General features: G+C 32.0%; 1 protein-coding gene across 1 annotated transcript; it reads left to right on the forward strand.

Annotated features, from left to right (window-relative positions):
* Positions 1-5,664: 5,664 nt before the first annotated feature.
* LOC140432818 (uncharacterized) lies at positions 5,665-20,228 on the forward strand. The gene is made up of 2 exons (XM_072520940.1): positions 5,665-6,079; positions 15,569-20,228. The coding sequence occupies exons 1-2, from the start codon at positions 6,072-6,074 to the stop codon at positions 17,484-17,486; spliced, it is 1,926 nt and encodes a 641-aa protein (XP_072377041.1). The 5' UTR covers positions 5,665-6,071; the 3' UTR covers positions 17,487-20,228.
* The last annotated feature ends 368 nt before the right edge of the window (positions 20,229-20,596 follow it).

Consider the following 20,596-nt stretch of genomic DNA (forward strand, 5'->3'; position numbering starts at 1 on the left):
AAAGTTGGAAAAGCGACCGGTCCAGACAATATCAATGTCGAAATACTAAAACTAATTGCAGATAGTGAAAGTAAAAACCTAGACTTAATAACAGCACTATTCAATAAGATATATGACACAGGTAAAATACCAATAGACTGGCTAAGATCAACATTCGTAGCATTACCAAAAAAATCGAATTCCTCACAATGCGATGATTATCGAATATTAAGCTTGATGTCTCATGTCCTTAAAACTTTTCTCAGAATTATCCATACACGAATTTACAAGAAATGCGAGTTTCAGATTAGTGACACTCAATTCGGATTTCGAAACGTATTGGGAATACGAGAGGCTCTTTTTGCTTTAAATGTGTTAACGCAACGATGCAGAGACATGAATGTAGATGTATATGCATGTTTTATTGACTATCAAAAAGCATTTGACTGCGTTAACCATCAAAAGATGATCGAAATTCTGAGAACAACTGGAGTTGACGAACAAGACTTGCGAATTATCTCAGAACTATACTGGCACCAAACGGCAAGAATTGAAATAGAGCACACAACATCCGAAGATGTACAAATCCGACGAGGAGTAAGACAGGGTTGTGTCTTATCACCGCTACTGTTTAATTTATATTCGGAGTTTATATTTAGAGAAGCATTAGACGAGGTCCAAGGTGGAATTAAGATTAACGAAATCAGCATAGACAACATCAGATATGCTGATGATACCATCTTAATAGCAAGCAACGCACAAGAACTACAAAATATAATAAATACGGTAGTTCACCATAGCAAAATGTTCGGTTTACATCTAAACGTTTCCAAAAATAAAACTTTAGTATTTTCAAAGACACCAATAAACGTACATGTGTATGCCAAGGGTCAAATAATAGAACAGGTAAATTCCATAAAATATTTGGGAGCAAATATCAATAGTCAGTGTAATCCAAAAAAAGAAATCCTATCAAAAATCGAACAAGCAAGGAAAGCATTCGTGAACAGAAAACATTTTTTACAAGATGAGACCTTAGTCTGCAGCTTAGAATTCGAATGATCATATGTTACGTTTTTTCTGTCTTACAGTATGGCTGTGAAAGTTGGACAATGGACTCTGAAATAGAAAAAAGAATAGATGCCTTTGAGATGTATATATACAGACGAATGTTAAAAATTCTATGGGTACAAAGAGTTACTAATGTTGAGGTACTTCGTCGCATGTGTAAACAAAAAGAATTACTAAGAATAATCAAAGAGAGAGAAATGCAATAATTGGGTCATGTGTTAAGAGGCGAAAGATACGAATTGCTGCAGATTATACTGGAAGGAAAAGTACAGGGCAGAAGATCAGTAGGAAGACGCAAGAACTCGTGGCTGAAAGACCTGAGGAGATGGTTCGACCGCTCATCCGCAGAAATCTTTCGTGCAGCAGTTTCCAAAACTACAATTGCCATTTGGATCCCCAACCTTCGAAAGGAGACGGCTCCATGAGAAGAAGAAGATTAGCACATCATAATTTTTAACATTGTTCCATCTCGGCGATAACAGCGTGGCGTTTAGGTACAATGGTTAAATTTAAAGATTGTACACTTTTCACAGCTTCGAGATTTTTTTCTTTGTCCTATAATTATTGTTCTGACCGTCGATTCCAACAGACCAAACTTGTAAAATAATTCACAAAATTTCATTTTTGTATAAAAATTTTTAATTATGTTAAGTTTAAATCCACGAGATTTGAAAATCGCGCAACTCTGGATTCGCGTAAGTCGGGCTAGCTTAAGTCGAGGTATTTACTGTATTTAAAATTATTGAGAAAAATTGACCAACAAAACTTTTGATAAAAAAATACATTACTTTAGTTAACTTCGCCCGTTCACGATAAATTATCCTATAATAATCTGTTTGAAAGATTTAAAAATATATTTAGAAAAGTTTGGTTAAACAGCTTGTAAAATTCTTAAACATGAAAAATAACACAACAATAAATATCAAAACTTAATGCATAAGGAATATTTTGTTCTGGCTGGTTTATGATACGTAAAAAATGTTATTGTTACAGCTGTAAACTATTCATATCTCCTACAAAAACATCTACATTGTCTACAATATTACATAAATTATTTTAAAATGAACATTTTATAACAGCGGAATTCATATAGTTTTAAATGCCGTTTCACAGCGATATTCACAACTTGGCACGAGCTATACATTTATTAACACTTGTTTAATATTTTTAAACAAGTATCTTTAGTGTTCCTGATAGCTGTCAGCAGCTGCTCTTGCCATTGTTTTCATATTTTCTCTCGAAGATTTATGTACCATTTGTTTCTGTTGGTCTATAAATAGATACGAGAGCAGGCAGGCGATTTCCGATATTATTTGTTAATATGCGAAACATCCACGTGTACTGTCCTTAAGTCTAAGTATTAGTAGATTGTGATACTATTTATTTACAGGATACGGTTGTCTAACATTTTTGTTCGAATAGTTTTATATTTCATTTCAAAACATAAATTTTAGCGTACAAGAATTGAGAAAATATATTATTTTTTTATTTACATAAAGTACCTCGACAACTATATTTTCTATTGGTATAGGAACACTAACATTTGATATATATCAAATAACAAACACAAACAATAATAATATTATAAAAATGGGTAGTGGAAATAAATGACAGACACAATCTATTTATTTTGTAAGTGACGACCGGTTTCGACCACTAGAGTGTTCTGATCATCATCAGGTCACCGGTAAAGTACAATCTTTATAAAGCTATAAAAATTACATATTGTAATAATACTAATGTAAACAAACTTTAGGGGCGTAGAGCTAAATCGCGTCCGTAGTAGAATACTACACGTGTACCCTGGGTAACGCTAAATGAACTAGCACATACTGGCAGTCAGACAATCCTTAGGATCTCCTGACCAAACAACACTTCTAACGAAAGATGATAAACAAAATAAACGGCCCTTGTGAGGACCGCACAACCAGACCAATCAGACCTATAGTTCGAATTTGCCATATAAACATAGAAGGCATAAGCTACGCTAAAATACAGTTTTTATCAAAACTATTAAAAGATTACAACATTGACTTAGTTGCTATACAGTAAACCCACTGCAAAACAGAGAAGCAACTACAAAAAAGGGGCACAATACCGTCAATGAACTATTAGGCGCAACTTACCACCGAACATACGGCACAGCTACATATGTCAAAGCAGATATTGAAAATGCTTCGCTAATCTCTACTTCCACTGATGACTGTATTTATAATGTGGTCACAAAAATCGCTAGCATTACCGTGTCCAGCATTTACAAGCCACCTGCTACGTCTTGGCCAGCCCAAGCAATTGAAGTACATCCTCACTCTGCTGTATACGTTGGAGATTACAATAGCCATTATGAACAGTGGAAGTACAAAAATAGTGATGCGAATGGGAATGAGGATGATAGCTGGTACAATTAAATCAACTCCCACTCAGTGGCTTCCTGTATTAAGTCACATCCCACCTCCACATTTACGACGAGTTGATGTACTTACACGTGAGTACAAAAATATCATGAACAATATAAACCTGCCGATCCACCAAGATACCGAGGATGCACGAAATACCCGTCTCCGTTCTAGCAAACCACCAATGAAAACGGCAAGAACATGTTCCCAAGAATGGAGCGCATGGCAAAATAACATGCCCTGCATTACCCACAAGCCACCAGGTTTTGATCTTCCACGCAAAACATGGTCCACTCTAAATAGGATCCGAACCAGACATGGCAGATGTGCATATATGCTACATAAATGGGGAAAGAATCCGTCTCCTCAATGTGACTGTGGGGAGAACCAAACCATCGACCACATTATTGAAGAGTATACCTCAAGATCCTACAATGGTAGCCCTGAAGACTTCCTGTTTGCAACTTCAGTGTCGATTGAATATGTTAATACACTTGATGTTTGTTTGTAACTATTTAAAGTTTGTCATATACCTATATTACTAGTGTTTGTAATTTTGTTCTAAATGTGTTGTGTAATTGCCATACGATAAATAAATAAATAAACCAAACCTTACCATCAGGTATGGTACAAAAGGTGCCAATATTACTTACGTTAGGTAAAAATTGAAGGAGGGTAGTTTTTTTATTAAATGTAAAGATGAAATTAGTACAATTTCGGTACATTCCTGTACATTCCGGTACAAGGTCTATTGTTAAGATGGCGTGTGTTAAATGCTCATATTTGATAAAATATCGTCTGTGTGTTTTCAACTTAATATACATCGACCTGAAAAGAAGAATGTTTCTTGAGAAGCTACTTTGTGATGTGATTGATTGTAAACAGAAAAAGAAAACAGAAAGGGCGTTACTGTTTTTAACTGTGTCAGTGATGTATTAAAGAAATTATTTACCCTTATTCTAGAGATATACTTATGAAGATATATGTGTTATTTATTTATTTATTTAATTTTAAGTTAATAATCTATTTCTAAATGATATATGTATTATGACTATTATGATTCTTCATCAGGGAAAAAAGGGAGGTTTATATAGAAAGTTTGTTATATGTATTTATTATTCTTTATTTCAAAAATTAATTTTTGAAATAAATTTAACAAATTTGGGGATAGGTCATAGATTTGTCAGTTCGTCAGTGTTTGATAAAATGTATTATGTAAAACAAATTACAAAATTAAAATCAAAATGAATGCAGAAACATAAAAAATGCAAAAAGCATTTCACACACAAGACAAATCGTATTATTGTATAATCGAATATTTTTTATAATTTCTTTTACTTATTTAGCTGGATTTTCAGTTTAAAAGTCATTTCTATTAAATAGGTAAAAGAAATAAAATAAGACTTATTCACAATCAAGTTAATTTTACTACCAAAACGACCGGTTTCGCTTTCTACACTTTGCAAAGCATCTTCAGGTCAAACGGTACAAAGTAAATTAAATGCTGAAATTATAAAAAGCCCATATTAAGGTGCTGGCTTATAAAGATAAAGATCAAGAATTACAGTAATTATGCCAATACTACATGTCTGTGTTTATTAATATGAATAAAATTGATTAAGCAGACAAAGTAAAACCCACAAATTGGTAAGAGATAATCTAATGAAGTGTAATAAATTAGTAAAAAACAAAATACCACTTACATGCCTGTACAAGAATTATTAGTTAATGATTCGGGAAACATAGTTCAAACTATCCTGTATTGCTGATAATGGATAATCTTCCGTTTTTATTGTAACTGTTTGATAATTAGCGGGGAAGTTTCTTGAGGGAAGAGATGTTAACAAATGAAATAGGAACAAAGTATTAAAACTAAAATAAATTAAAACTAAAGAAAAAGTTATTTATATTAATTCAAGAGATATATTTTAGAAATGTGTGTTAATTTATTGAAATTTTTTTACAATAAAAGAAAAGGAGAGGTTTAGGATAAAAATCCTAAGTTTTAAGCAAAAAACAATTTGCATTGGCCTAGGAAAATTTAATAGATGTAAGTATGATTTTAAATATTTATTTTATCTGCTGAAAGAACCTAATAAAATATTTAGTAATCTTTTTAATTTTCCCTCGTATTTTTATGTAATCGATATCTACAACACTTGAGTGCAACTTTACGCCCACTTTCGATAAACAAGAATTCACGATTCTACAAATTGTTACAAAGACATTTTTTGTAATAGTTGAAAATATATTATTTAATGAAAATATATTACAGTGCCAGAGGAGCACTGAAGTGATGGATTTAGTAGTCCTAGTTTGATTTCTTCTTTTTGGGAATAATAAGTGCATCTACATATATAGTAATTTCTTGTTTGCTTTTAACGTGTGTTCTCAAACGTTGAAATAAAAATTGACGAACTAGAAAAAATGTAACCATGTATTATCACAGATCCAAAGATGCTGTGGCTGGTTACTACGAAATTGTGATAACGACAATACTTATCTAGAAAGTGACATTAACAAAAAGGAAATGTGTTTATATTTAGTCTGGAGATTATATTGTATCTTCAGTGGTGGTAGAGAAAACTGCATTTGTGACATTGGGTGGTGAGACGAACTGTCGAAATGAATTGGTAAGTTAATTTGTCTTTTGGAGTTTACTCCTACAAATACTCGATTTTGTTTTACTAAATATTAACCTCCACAAGGAAACTAAGTTCCTGTAGTTTTCTGTATACCATATAATAAAAAATTTTCCAATAAAATCCTTTATAAAAAGGTATATAAAAAGATATACCTTATATATACTTATATACTTAAAAAGATATACTTATATACCTTTTTATAAAGGATTTTATTGGAAAAAATATTAACCCTTTCTTGCATGATTTTGTTATTAAAAATAAATCATTGCAAACTTGACTTCAAGATTACGTATAAATATAAAAAAAAATCCTACTTGGTTAGTTTTTTGTATTTTTTATTTTTTTTTGTGTCATATATGGCACACTATGCATTAAAACAAGATTCAACAAGTAATATTAATAAAAAAAAGACGTTTATTACTTTCTAATTTTATTAATTATTCAGTGTGAAAGTTGTAAAATCAATTCTATCTGTGTTTAAGCAAAGAGAAGCATTCCACTTCTCGCATTTTATAAAGCTGTTTGAATGGATATTTGCATCTTTGCCTTTTACTACACCATAATGGAAGATGACCATATATATCCATCTGTTCGTACATCTTGCACTAGAATATCGGTTGCTGGACCTCTTCTTTTCATGTTTTGTAAATTTTCCATAGTTCCACATGGACGACCCCTTTTTGTAGTAAACCCAGATTTATTAACTTTGCATAAACATTCTACTACTGCCATTTTAAAATCTGCCAGAGCTAAATTATTATCATCATTGTCACTTCTTCTCCAAAGAATCCACGCATTGACAGTCACCAAATCCATGATATGGAAAAATATACGCATGTGTCTTATCCTTTTTCGAAAACCGTTTAACTTCAACTGTTGGCATACTCCAAGCATATGTTGATAAAATGTTTACTAATTTGTTTTCATACCATGTAACAACAGATATGTTTGTACCATCAATTGTGGCGACCTTCTCTACCATAGCTCCTCGGCCTTTCTTTTTTAATTTAACCTCTTTTGGCCGAAGAACCGCATTTGAACTTACCCCTAAATTAGGAAAACCATCGGGTACAACATTGACACAATTGAGGGGTTTTTGCGGATTATATTGTTTTATAAATAAACTTGCCTTTGTTGGAATTATCTTTCCATCTATGCCTAAAAATTCCTCTTTCTGGAACTTTAAGTAACTGAGTCCTTAGTTTATTTAGTAGATCGGATTTTAAAAAGTTTATCATGACCAGAATCCCGGCAGCAGTAGCATCGTTATTGTTAGCAAAATGTAAAAAACGTTATATTTCTTTCCATCTATTGCATGACATAACATCTGAGATCAATCAAAAATTTAGGCTGGAGTTTCAATAACTTCTATCCTTTGGCAATTGCACTATTGACGTATAAATACAGGTTTCTAAGAACTGTTCTAGCTCATTTTCAGAAAGTTTCAAAGGTTTTTGCGGTCTTTTTTTCACTGAATATAATTTAGTTTGACAAACTATATCTTTGATCATCTCATTTGTTAACACAAAATTAAAAAATGCGTAAGGGGAAATCCGCTTGTTGCAACTCAGGTGGCAGGTCAGTAAAACCGAGAAATCTTATATCATCATCTGATGTTACCAAATTTCCTCCTTTCCAAGTTAAATGATTTTTATTTCTACTCTTTATTAGATTACGTTGTAGTTGATCCAAAGAAATAACATCTTCGCTATCCGAACTGCTTTCTAAATCCGTTTCTGGGATAACAATATCTGATTCATTATTATCTATTACATCATTTTCATAGTCTGAATAATCTGATAACCTAATCCTATATCCTAATCTGATAGCCCTTCGTCTTCACTAACATCTGGTATGTTCACTACCACAAAAGTTTCACCACAAAACTTCTTTGGATCCATTATCTAAAATAAAAAAAAATAATACCTAATTCAGAACGCATATTGTGCCATACATGAATTTTGCACGACAGTGCATATTGTGGCATACATGACACAAGCATATTTTTGATAAAAAAATACCAAAATATAAAGAAATACTTGCAGAAATTCTTTCTTGAAGGTCTATCCTTGATGTCGCTATCTTTTTGTACAAAAATATTCAGTAGAAACTTCGATAATTGAATATCAAATTGCACAATTCTTATGAACTGCTGTCAGATCGTGGACATTTAAAAATTTTCATAAAAGTTTACTTTGCTGCTTTGAGATGGCTCTTTATTACAGGTTATACGAAATATGTACTCTATATGGACATGTCATGCATACATACTTTAAAATAAGATTCGATCTCTAACGGTTAGGTACTAAACCCAGTATTGTGCCATATATGACCCACTATAATGTGACCCACTATAATTGTGATGTTAATGTTGAGACCATACTCATCTCACACTGTAATAATATTATTTACTAGCTTTTGTAATTCTTCTATGTTGACTGCTATGGAGCTATAGTAGCTATAAAGAAACAAGATTTGTGCTTCTTTGGAACTGCTACAAATGTTGACTTCAGACAACCTGAACGTATTTTCTTTTCCTATTATTGTATTTGTTATTAAAAAAAATGTGTGGGTGCTTAATATTAAAGAGAATTTCAAGCATATTATATTAAAGAGTATATCCGCATTTACGTTGTTGAATCATACAGCCTATTTAATTTTTAAACCTGAGATCGCATATTCCACTTCTGATTCTAATATGGTTCAGTTAAATCTGTATTCTTGTTGGTATTATCTAAGGTAGGTATTACTTTTCCTGAAGGTATTTGTTATTTCTTTAAGTTTGTTATGGAAATCTAAAGAGTCATATTTTGCAAGTAGTAGTTCTGCTTTTTAGCAGTTTATATTTATCTAATTATTTTTGGTCTCTCCTATATTCTTTTTAATTCGTTTATTTACTATAATTCTTTAAATTTCTTCTCTCTTCCATCATGTCTCCTTTGTCATACCTACTACTCTTCTTTGCTTGTATCCTGTTGTAACCTAGAATATTTTGGGAAGCCTTCTGTTTGTTACTTTGATAATTTTCTATTCTTCCGCGCTTCTTTCTTAACTTTTTGTTGATATTGAGTGTTGATTTTTTAATTTGTAATTTTTTTCTAGTTCTCTTTTATAATGTTTTTCTAAACCTAGATGCTTTTATTTATTTATTTTAATTTAGAATCTACGCAATGAGACATACAATAGTTAGTAAATGATCAGTAGTAAGATGAGCTTACAGCAGATTCCAAGATTTGTCTATAAATGGCTCACTGCAAATTTCTTTAAAACTCTCGTGCCTATAGTTTAAACACGTTAGATTTTTAATTATTCAACTACCTCGCCCCAAGCTCATGACAAAACGTTGAAGCTTACTTATCTTTATCTTTGATGCTCTGAAAACTACACGTTCAGGGGCCTTTGTTGCGTGAAACCGCTTAGTTTTAGAGCTAGTGTTAGGGTCCTTTCTCTCTTTTGTTCTTGCTATCTTAAAACTTCTTGATTTGCATCTTTTTCGTGTATGTGTCTGGCTGCGAGCCAATGACCTTAATCGTTGGTTCTATGTCCTGGGTTGTGTGTTCTGGTGAATCGGGTGCCGTTTTGGCAAAATGAATTTTGCTTTTTTGCCATCTGGTCGTCCGGAGGGTCTTCCTCAATGCTAAGGAATCGCGATCATTAGAGGACGCTCATTACCGTCCAGTAGCAACGATACTGAATGGTTTAAGTCTGAACATGGTTTACCAGGTTTAAGGATAGGTATTGTGTAAACATTATTCCAAGTAGTTGAAAACACTTCTTTAAGCCATCTTTTGTTATATATCTTCAGTTACATTTTTAGAAAAATTTTTAAGGAAACTAATAGGAATATCAACTGGACCAAGACCAGAGTTTTTCATAGAATTTATAGATTCAGTTATTTCTTCTTTTAGTATTTGTATATTTATTGATAGGCTATCACTTTTATCATAATTATATTCTAATTCTAATTCTAATTTTGGTTTTAAACTGTAAAAACTCCAAAGAAAAGTTTTTCTTACTTGAATATGACTCATAGCATTAAGCTAATATATAGGCTATTTCAGATCTAGATGTATGAATTGTGTGATTATATTCTAAATATCTCATTGAAGAGTTTGTTGGCAGTCTGAAATTTTGTTAATTTGTTTCCACACTATTGCTGCTAAGGTAGAACTGTTTATTCTTGATAAAATTTTACTTCATGATTTCTTTTTTGCTTATTTTACCACTTTTCTACTAACAGCTCTTAATTTTTTATATTGCAAAAGATTTGTGTTTTGTATCTATTGAAAGCTCTGTCTGTCTTCTTTATACCATCTTGACAGCAATTGTTTTAGCACGGTACTACTATACAAATTCTTACTATTTTCTTTTTTATCTTCGATAAAATTATTTTAACACGGAGAAAAATTTATTTACTATGTCATTTATATTGTCATTCGGAGATAGATCTGAAAAATAATTCAATTGATTATCCACAAATTGCGTATAGGGAGACCAATCCTCTATTTCTGTATTCCATCTAGTGTAAGGTTGAATTTCTTGTTTGTCCTCGAAATGTATCACTATGACAAAATGATCGTATCCATAGAATTGTATACTAGCTTCACAAGTTATGTTTTGTACTAATGAAGAGTATACAAGAGATAAGTCAATATAACTTTCTATTATGTCAAGTTCCTTTTAGTCAAGTTTCTATTACGTGTTCTATTTTGTTATATTTATTTGATCCCCAAAGTGAAATTTGTTCATTTAGATCTCCCGTTATAATCTTACGCAATGGAATTTGATCTATAATATGAGTTATCTCTTTTATATTTATATCAGTATTCGGAAAAATAAATGTTACAGATGTTAATAATTTTTGAGTTTTTATAGTTACTGCTACTGCTTCAAGGTTGAGTTGGTTAAACTGTTTTACATAAGGAAGCATTTCTGTGGGTGATTTTTTTGGTTTAAAAATCGTGATTACTGTTGTTACTTTGCTTTAAAAATCAATAGAGCAGAATGCAGTTACATATCGATCTCAATAGCTTTATTGCATTTTTTGAAAGATTTTTAGTACAGTACCATTTAGAAAATTTGCTTTATCAGGGTTCTATTGTTTTATAAGACCACGTGGTAACGGAACCGTTTACTAACAGTAACTAAAAAAAAGCTCTTAGATTGAGTATTAAGCTTTTATATTTACATTGCATTCACAAATATCCCAGAAGTATGTTATACATGAGGTGGCAAAGGAACGTGGAGTTCTTGAAACCTTGAACGGTACTGCTATCACCATTTTATCATTGCAAAGTTAAATCCACTTAACTAACCTGGGCTCAGATAAAGAGATGTGTCACGGGAAACAATACCACATTTATAATATATTTGAACCTATTCGTCAACTACGACCTACAACATTTATTACAATATGATAGAAGAGAAAGAACAGTTCTGGAAACTCGGATGATAAGACAAGAAGCAATAGAAATTAATTTATTAAGAAGAGTAATTTAAAATCACATATGCAAGCTAAATACTAAAAAATTTTAAATCTTTGTTTAATTGCCTAATATACGTTTTCTAAAAATATATTTCAATGGATTACAGTAATATATGATAATTTTATTTTTGTTGCGTTGAGATAAGAAAACACTGTGTGGGTGTTCATTACAAAAATAATTGTTAAGTAAGGTCATTTAATATTAAAGTGGAAACAACAGAAGTCTTGTGAAGTGAATGAAATGACTATTACTCCAGTCACTCGGGTTATTCACTTCCCAATTTCATCGGACTAAACTGAATCACTTGAAATTTGTTAAGTTGATGAGAAAGTGCTTAAATACCAAAAGTTATATAACGCTGATGTGTGCTTTCGTTCCAGGGGTGGTTGCTATCCTTTTTCCGGGGATAGAAATTTTTTTTCTCAAAATAATTACAGGAGTTGATAGAGGACTAAATAATAAGCAACTTTTGTTTTATAGTGTTTTTTTTAGAACGTCAATACTATTTAAGCTATTTATGGTTGAAAACAGCAAATTGCCATTAAAGAGTCACGTTTTTTAACGGTTTTTCATAAATAGCTCAAAAAATATGCCTTTGATCGAAAAAGTATGTAAAACAAAAATGAAGCTTATAAAAGAAGAATGGCTACTGATGACCAGCACTTGACCCTACTAATAGGTTGCAGTTTATCATAGTCAGTAACAATTGAGACAGTGTTATTGTCTTGCCACCTAATAATAAGAATCGCTAAATCACTATTATAATATTGTTCAAAAACTGATGTCTCTATTTTTAAATATTTGTACTTTTGTCAAAAAATATTTTTCAGTTACACTTACATAAGGGTAAATCGTAAACTTGAGGATTTCGTTTAGCACCACAATAAGTATCAAAGGCATAACACTATCATATGGAATTGCACAGCATCCAGCGTACTTGTTTCCCTTTATATATTGTTTATTGAAACGCTGATCGTAAAAGTTTACTATGGCTTCGTTGATTTCCTGGTTTGTATGTAAAACACTGGGGTATCCAGATTATTGTTACCTACTAAGTAAATTACTTCAGAAATTCTAGCATTAATGCAGAAAAGAAAAAAGCCAAACAGAGAAATGAGACAAAATATCAAGAACTACAAAGTAAAATTAAAGTAGAGATAAAAAGGCCAAGGAAAAGTGGTTAACAGATCAATGCATAGAAATAGAAGGGTATGACAGAAAAAACGACAGCTTTAATATGCATAAAAAATAAAAGATCTAACAAATACCAAAAAGCAAGCACACTATGGGATACTCAAAGATGATAATGGTAAACTCATTGCAGACATCAAAGATAAACTAAGATTTTGGCAAGAAGACATAATGAAACTATTCGACGATGGTAGAATGATACAAGAAGAACCATAGGAACAAACAGGATCGAAAATAATATTGTGCGAATTAGAACAGGCAATTAGAAATGCAGACCGCAAAATCAGTTGACGAAGAAACGCTGCATAGACTTTTAGATCTGTTCAACAAAGTATATACAACAGGAGTAATACCCGAAGATTGGTTGCTGTCCCCGTTTGTAACACTAACAAAGTCAGTACATGCGACAAAATGCTCCCGGTACAGAACAATTTCCTTAATAAGCCACATACTTATGATATTTCTTAAAATAATACATGGAAGACTATACAAAAAAATAGAAGATATAGATGACACCCAGTTTGGATTCAGAGGAGGACTAGGAACTAGAGAGGCTCTGTTCGCTTTTAACGTTCTCGCGCAAAGACGACTAGATATGAACCAGGATCTCTATGTCTGCTTTATAGATTATCAAAAGGCTTTTGATAGAGTACGACATCAGAAACTCGTAAAACTGTTAAAATAAAAGTATGTGGATAGTCGAGATATACGGGTTGTTGTTAATCTGTACTGGAATCAAAAAGCAAAGATTAGAATCGAAAATGTCAATACAGAAACTATAGAAATCAAAAGAGGTGTTAGACAGGGTTGCGTGCTGTCTTCGTTGTTATTCAATCTGTACACCGAAGCTATTTTTAAGGAAGCAATATCAGAGGAACAACAGGGTATATCAATAAACGGAAAAATCTTGAACAACACAAGAGTCGCAGACGACACCGCTGTTTTTGCAGACAGTCTAGAAGCACTGCAACGCTTAGTAAATAGATTAAATTAAGTCAGTATAAAATATGGACTACAAATGAACGTTAAGAAAACCAAGTGCATGATAATTTTTAAGCAACATACAGTAGGAAGGCTAAATATCAAAGGAAAACAAGTAGAAAGAGTGAATAACTACAAATATCTGAGTACGTGGGCAAATAAAAACAATGACCAAGGTAGAGAAATAAGGACACTCATTGAAATTGTAAGACAAACATTTGTAAAAATGAAAACAATGTTTGTTAATCGAGACCTTCCTCTGGAGCTTAGAGCCTTAAGATGCTACGTATTCTCGACTTTGTTGTACAAAAGGATTGCGAGGTCATAATGCACATCAAACCAAGAAAGCTGGAATATTTAGGACACATTACCAGAGATGCGAAATATGAGATATTAAGGCTCATAATGCAAGGTAAAATCAAGGCTAAAAGATCCATAGGAAGACGAAGAATTTCCTGGCTAAAAAACTTAGGATAGCAGCGGCCAATGAGGTACGAATAGCTGTGATGATAGCCACCCTCCGTTAGGAGAAGGAACTACAAGAAGAAGACTAAGTGAATATACCTTTTGATTTCCTAGAATCCGTTTCTTGACAAAGTTTTTGCTACCGCAAGCATTTCAAGATCTTTATCAAGTCTTTAATAATTACGTTTACTTGGTAGTTTATGATAGTATGTTATGAGTAAAAAGTCGTGTCTATTTTTTGTAATGAATACAAATTTGTTTGATGCATCAAATAGTCAAACATTTTGTCATCAAACAAGTTTTCAAATACTTCAACTGGACTACAGTTTTCCAAGTTCAATTTTATAATTTCCCAACTGTAAGCCGAACCGGCAAGTAGCTGGCATACCAGTATAAAAAAAATTTTTGACCATTTTTGACTTTTTTTTTTTGGTCCGTTTTGATTTCAAGTTGTTTAATCTTTTAGACAGTGGCAAGCTGTCTTCGTCCTCACTTTCTTCTTCATCACTGCTGTTCAGAACAAAAATGTTCTGGTTCCATAACAAACTGAAATAAAAATAGGTATTGCAAAAATATCCACATGTATTTTACTAGACGGCTTCCGCCCAGTATCCCCAAACGAGGACACCTAAATTACCTAACTCATGTAGTCTCCAATTTCAGCAAACTCGACAAAATTTGTGGAAAACACAATAACTTACACTCAAAACTACACGTTTGCGTATAATAAGCACTGCTAACAAATGAAATTTTAATTTTACTTGTCTTGTAGTAAAACTATGTACCGGTATTCCAGACAAAGGCGTGACCTTGCTTACAAAAGTTTGCCTGTTGTTGCGTTGGTCGAACTGATAAATATCAGCGCTATAAGTAAAGAAAAAAATAATGTAAACTAACACTCTGTCGTAGTGAACTCTTGGTGTCTCAATAGAAGGAGCTATAGTAAAATTTTGTTTACTGTCCCCAAATGGCTCCAGCGGGATATAATGGGTTAAAAAGAAGTGTAAGATGGGTCACAGCGGTGAGATATTTTAACGCCATCTAGAATATTCTAGATTTTTAATACCTCTTTTTGTATGTCACGGGACTTTTTCTGCTTAAAATAAATCTTAGAACGTAATTGTCATAATAATATATTGAATTTTGATTGCTTTACACATTGAGTTTGCTCCGGTGAGTAAGTCGTTCACGTGAAAGTAATCTGATTATTTTACTTGCGATCGTACATTTTTCTCCATTTTTCTCATATATCGATGTATATTTGAACACCTATAACAGTTTTCCCACACATCCAAAAGTCTTCTGTAATAGTTTTTTAATATCTTGTATAAAATAAATCTTTTTATATTTGCAGGTGTCACTTTATGGTCCTGATACTTCTGAGCTTAATTAAACCATCCGAACAGACATGCGAGATGTCAAAGAAATCGATCAACATCTACAGGGTGGAACGCATACTGTATCGGTATGTTACCTGCAAACAACTAAGATTTGATCAAGAAGACATCGGTCAGCAGATAAGATCAAGTATGAACAGTTCCTGCGAGTATCTGGACATCAACGACAGCTCCCTACCGATAATCAACAAGGAAATGTTTTATTTTCTTAATTTAACACAAATAACAATTGTAGCTGGAGTGGACGTGGTTGACAATAGTACTTTTAAACGGGTCAATATATCTACTATTACACTGGAAAACAATACTATTAGAAAGATAAAAGACTATGCCTTTAAATCGTTCTCGATATATGTAATCAGTCTCCAAAATAACCTCCTCTCAAACATAGGACAAAAGACTTTTGCAGGAGCCGCAAATTTAAGAAAGTTGAACTTAAATAATAATTTAATCAGTATTATTCATCCAGAAGCGTTTAAAGATTTGGGCAGTCTCGAAGAACTGAAAATATCCTCCAATAAAATTGTTAGCTTGGTGCAAGACGTATTTTATCCTCTCATTAATATACAATCCATCGATTTAAATAATAACTCTCTTATTGACCTAGAAGTTGATACTTTTAGTAAAAATAAAGCTTTACAATTTCTCAATCTTCAACGAAATCGACTTGCTGTGTTAGATGCTCATTTTCCCAGCTCTTTAGTACAACTAAACGTGGAATATAATTCAATAACTATGTTTAATATATCAAATTTGGTTAAACTGAACACAGTTCTTTTAGATTTTAACAAAATATCCAATTTAAAAAATGCTTTAAAGAATTTGCCGTCACTTCAATATCTACATTTAAATAATAATCGCGTAGGAAACTCATCTGTAGTGGATCTTGATGCTTTTTCAGATTTAAAGAATATTTCCATTATAGAGCTGGATCACAATAATTTAGACTTAAATTTCGATTTTGGAATATTTAAAAAACTTAAAGCTTTGGAAGGCGTTTCCTTTGTTGGAAATCGTCTTCAAAAACTAGATTTTACTAATTTTCCATCCGAAATTAAAGTTCTAAACTTAAGTCAGAACTCTCTTTTTGAAGTTAAAAATTTATCTGTATTTACTGCATTGATTAAATTGGACATAAGGTTTAACTCGTTAAAAGAAATAGATTTCGATATGCTAGCAGGTCTAAATCAGTTAAGTGAATTGTACTTAGGCTATAATATGATCAGTAAATTAACCATGGGTTGTTTTAGAAGTTTAAAGCAATTAAGAACACTAGATCTGAGCTATAACAAAGTATCAACCATTGGTGCTGGAGTGTTCAATGGTTTAGAGAGTATAACTGATTTAGATTTAAGTTATAACCAAATCGGTTATTTGAGCGAGGATATTTTTCATAATATGAAAAATCTTAGAGTTTTAAGCATCGCTTACAATAACTTAACAAGTTTCAATATGAAAGCTTTAATTTCTCACGTGCTGTGGTTCAGAGAAATCGATATGAATGGCAACAACTGGACTTGTAAACTCCTCATAAGCATCAGTAAGCAGAACAAACCCGTACATTTCATGAATGGTAATTCCTACAACGTTAGTAATGTATTCGGCATTCCTTGTAGGGATAATAATAGTACTGAAGGAAACTATTACAGTAACTATGAAGAAGTTTTACCAGATATCGTTCATGGAATCAATCGTACTGCAGAGTACCTTGAAAATATGTCTGTGAAGTTAAGTTATATAATTGTTTTTATTATTTTTCTATTGGTATTACTTTTTGCTAAGTTTGTTATTGATAAATATTCATCACAAGTCATAGCTGCTGCTCAGTTTGTCTATCAGAAATCTGAGAGTGAACCTGAACTTCAGTTAATCTAGTATTAGAACTGTAAATGTATCCTTGTTTTATTCTTACCTGTCTGTCAGGCTTTTTTAGATCGTTTTGTTGTTGTACTATCGTACGCTATGCAGCGTTTAAATGTTTATACTTGCTGTGAGATGCACAGGCAACTTTCTTCCACTGTTCTAATTATGGTACTATACTAATATCATTTGTACTGCACTAGATTCTAATATTATCTGTAGCAATTTAACTATATCTGGAAATGCTCTTTAGATACTAACTCTTCTTAGGATCACTTTATTTGTAATGTAATGCACCCATGACATTCCATTCAATGCTGTTCAAGATTTATGTACATATGCTGTTCCAATCAAGATTTTGGATTATGCGGAGATCTTTTGTATCTAGCTTCATTTTCTGTAGTTCATACAACAATTTTTTATGCTGGACTCAAAAGCCTGCTGGTAGTAGATGAAACAGATGTATACTTTTTTTCTGGTGATCGAGGCATTTTTGAATGAGCGGTTGGGTCACTGCATGATCTATAAGAATAATTTTAGTAAGTGACTCATTAAGCTAATGAGCCTAAATTCATCGCATTTGCGGGAACTGGATTTCTTTGGTATGGCTATGAATTCTGAGTTAAACCATTCCTTTGGTATAACGCCTCTTTCGTATATGTTGTTAAAAATATATGTTAGTAGTTTTATATTGTTATCATCTATTAGTTTTTATCAAATCTATTTCTTTTTCGTCTGGGCCACAAGCTTTCCAATTTTTTGCACATTGTATTGCATATTTTTACAGTGTATCACCTTATATAGTCTAATTTTCTAGAGACTCTGGTTATGAGTAAACAAACCCAATAGTAACATCGAAAACACAGGACAGACAAAATTATTAAGCAGAAATATATGAAAATTACACATCTTTTAGTATTCATTTAATCTGAAGATAATTTGTTTTTGCATATATCTCCAACTCTGCTCTTATACTTTTTTCTAAGGGAACCAATTTTTATATCACCAAAACATACAGCTGACTTGACTAATAATAGGGTTTTCTTTATAATACAAAAATGGTCATAGTGGTTATTCTGGAAATTTTATTTACGATAACTCTTATTTTTCGTTGTTTTTTAAGCTATGTATGACCTGGACTCTATACACACGTCACTAGTTATCCACAGTATTAAACGAATTAATGAAATCATATGCTGTTTTAATAAAAAAAACAGTTTATTTAGAAAAAAATTATATTTTGACAAAACTATAAAGGTAAACTTACATCATTTGGTAGGAAATATGTCCCCATTTGGCTGTAATTACTGCTTTTACCCGTTTTGGCATAGATTATACGAGCTTATGACAGTTCCCAGATATTTTTTCATCTCGAAACCAAACCTGAATGACCGCTTCTATTATTTTTATTTTTCTAGCTTAGTCGATTTTGCGCAGTCTATCCAAATGGCCCATAAATTTTTAATGGGGTTGTGGTGTGGCAAATTACCGGGCCAACCTAAAACATTAATCTTTTAATTTTTAAAAAATTCCATCATTTGTTTTGAGTTGTGACAGAGAGCAGAGTCCTATTGAAGAATCGCTCCTCCTTGGGGCTGACATTTTTGGAGTTCTATGTCCAAACGCTATTCCAACATAGATTTTTATTTTTGGCTATTCATTATGCCTTCGATTGGTATCATAGATCCAACTCCCATGTATGAAAATCATCCCCAAAACATTTTTTTTTGACTGGATGTTTTACGGTTTGATCAATATGAGATGGTGTAAGGTTTTCATTGTCAGACTTCTTTACGAAGTTAGACCGCTATCCCTGAACTATAAAGTGAGTTTCATCTGTAATTAGGAATTTTCTCCAGTTGTTTAGAGTTCAATTAGAGTATTTTTTGGTCCACAATAGCCTTTGTGTCTTTATTTGTTTAGTTAGAAGGTGTTTTTACTATGGACGCATTTCCCTTTTACCATTCTTTAAAAGTCTTTTTCACACAGTTGAGTCATGAATCATTACACCTGATGCTGCTAGATCTTGGTGGAGCTCTTGTCTTGTTTTTCTTAAGTCCAATTTGCTCTTTCGATGTAAAACTCTTTCATCTGCTGGTGTTGTTTTTCTCTTTCTTCCGCATTTTTTTAACCTTTTCACATCCATTGATCCCGTTTCTCGTATATGCTTCAAAATCTTGCTTACTACCTTGTGACTTACTCCACAGGTTCTTGCGATTTTTCATTGTGACATAGAAGTGTGTTCACTTAACGTAATGATCTTTTCACAATCCCTAGGCGTAATATCCACGATATAATTAAACGAAACAAACTCACTAATTACCGAAACCAACACAAAATAGTACAAAACAACACAAACTTCAAACAAAATAGTCCTAAAACACCTTCAAATAAACGGCAGAGAAAAGTAAGGTTATGTTTTTAATGCTTGGTCAGTTGTAAATGTGTGGAAAGTGTTGCCAATTGTGAATATAGAAAAATCTTACGATTCCATTATTTCGCACAATACTGTAGCTTACTTCGTTTTGTCAGAATCAATATCACGTTATGATTTTTTCCCTGAAAAAAAATAATTTTTTGCACTTTTCTATTATTTTAAAAGGTATTATATGTAGAATGCTTTAGTTTAAATAAAATAATGTAAAAAACAATAAATTATTGGTAGTATAAGTTTTTTATTGTAATTATTTATAATAACGTTTTTATAATTCACATGTTAACATATATAAAAAAAGTTGTAGTAAAATAAATTCTATGATCGAGAAATCAAAAATTTTTTATTTTGTAAAAAATATCATTAAGTTGTCTTAGAGAACTAGTACTGTTCGTTTTTTAAAGCTCTATATGTTAAAGAGTTTAAACAAAACTAATGCAATTTCATTTCTAAAAGAAAAATTTTTTATAAATAAATATATCAAGTCTAGAGACACTATTTTGAAACACATTTTATTGAGCTCTATTTAAAATTGCTTGTCAAAAGCAAAACTGTTTTTTGACCTCTTGGGCTTAGAAGGTGATTTCGATTCATTATCTGGCGTTGACTCGCTTTAAGCAACGCCATTCCACGTCAGAAGAAGATAGAACCTCATAATAAACAACAACGAGATGAGTTATATATATAAAAG

This window comes from Diabrotica undecimpunctata, chromosome 1 (genome assembly GCF_040954645.1).
Source record: "Diabrotica undecimpunctata isolate CICGRU chromosome 1, icDiaUnde3, whole genome shotgun sequence".
Lineage (NCBI taxonomy): Eukaryota > Metazoa > Arthropoda > Insecta > Coleoptera > Chrysomelidae > Diabrotica > Diabrotica undecimpunctata.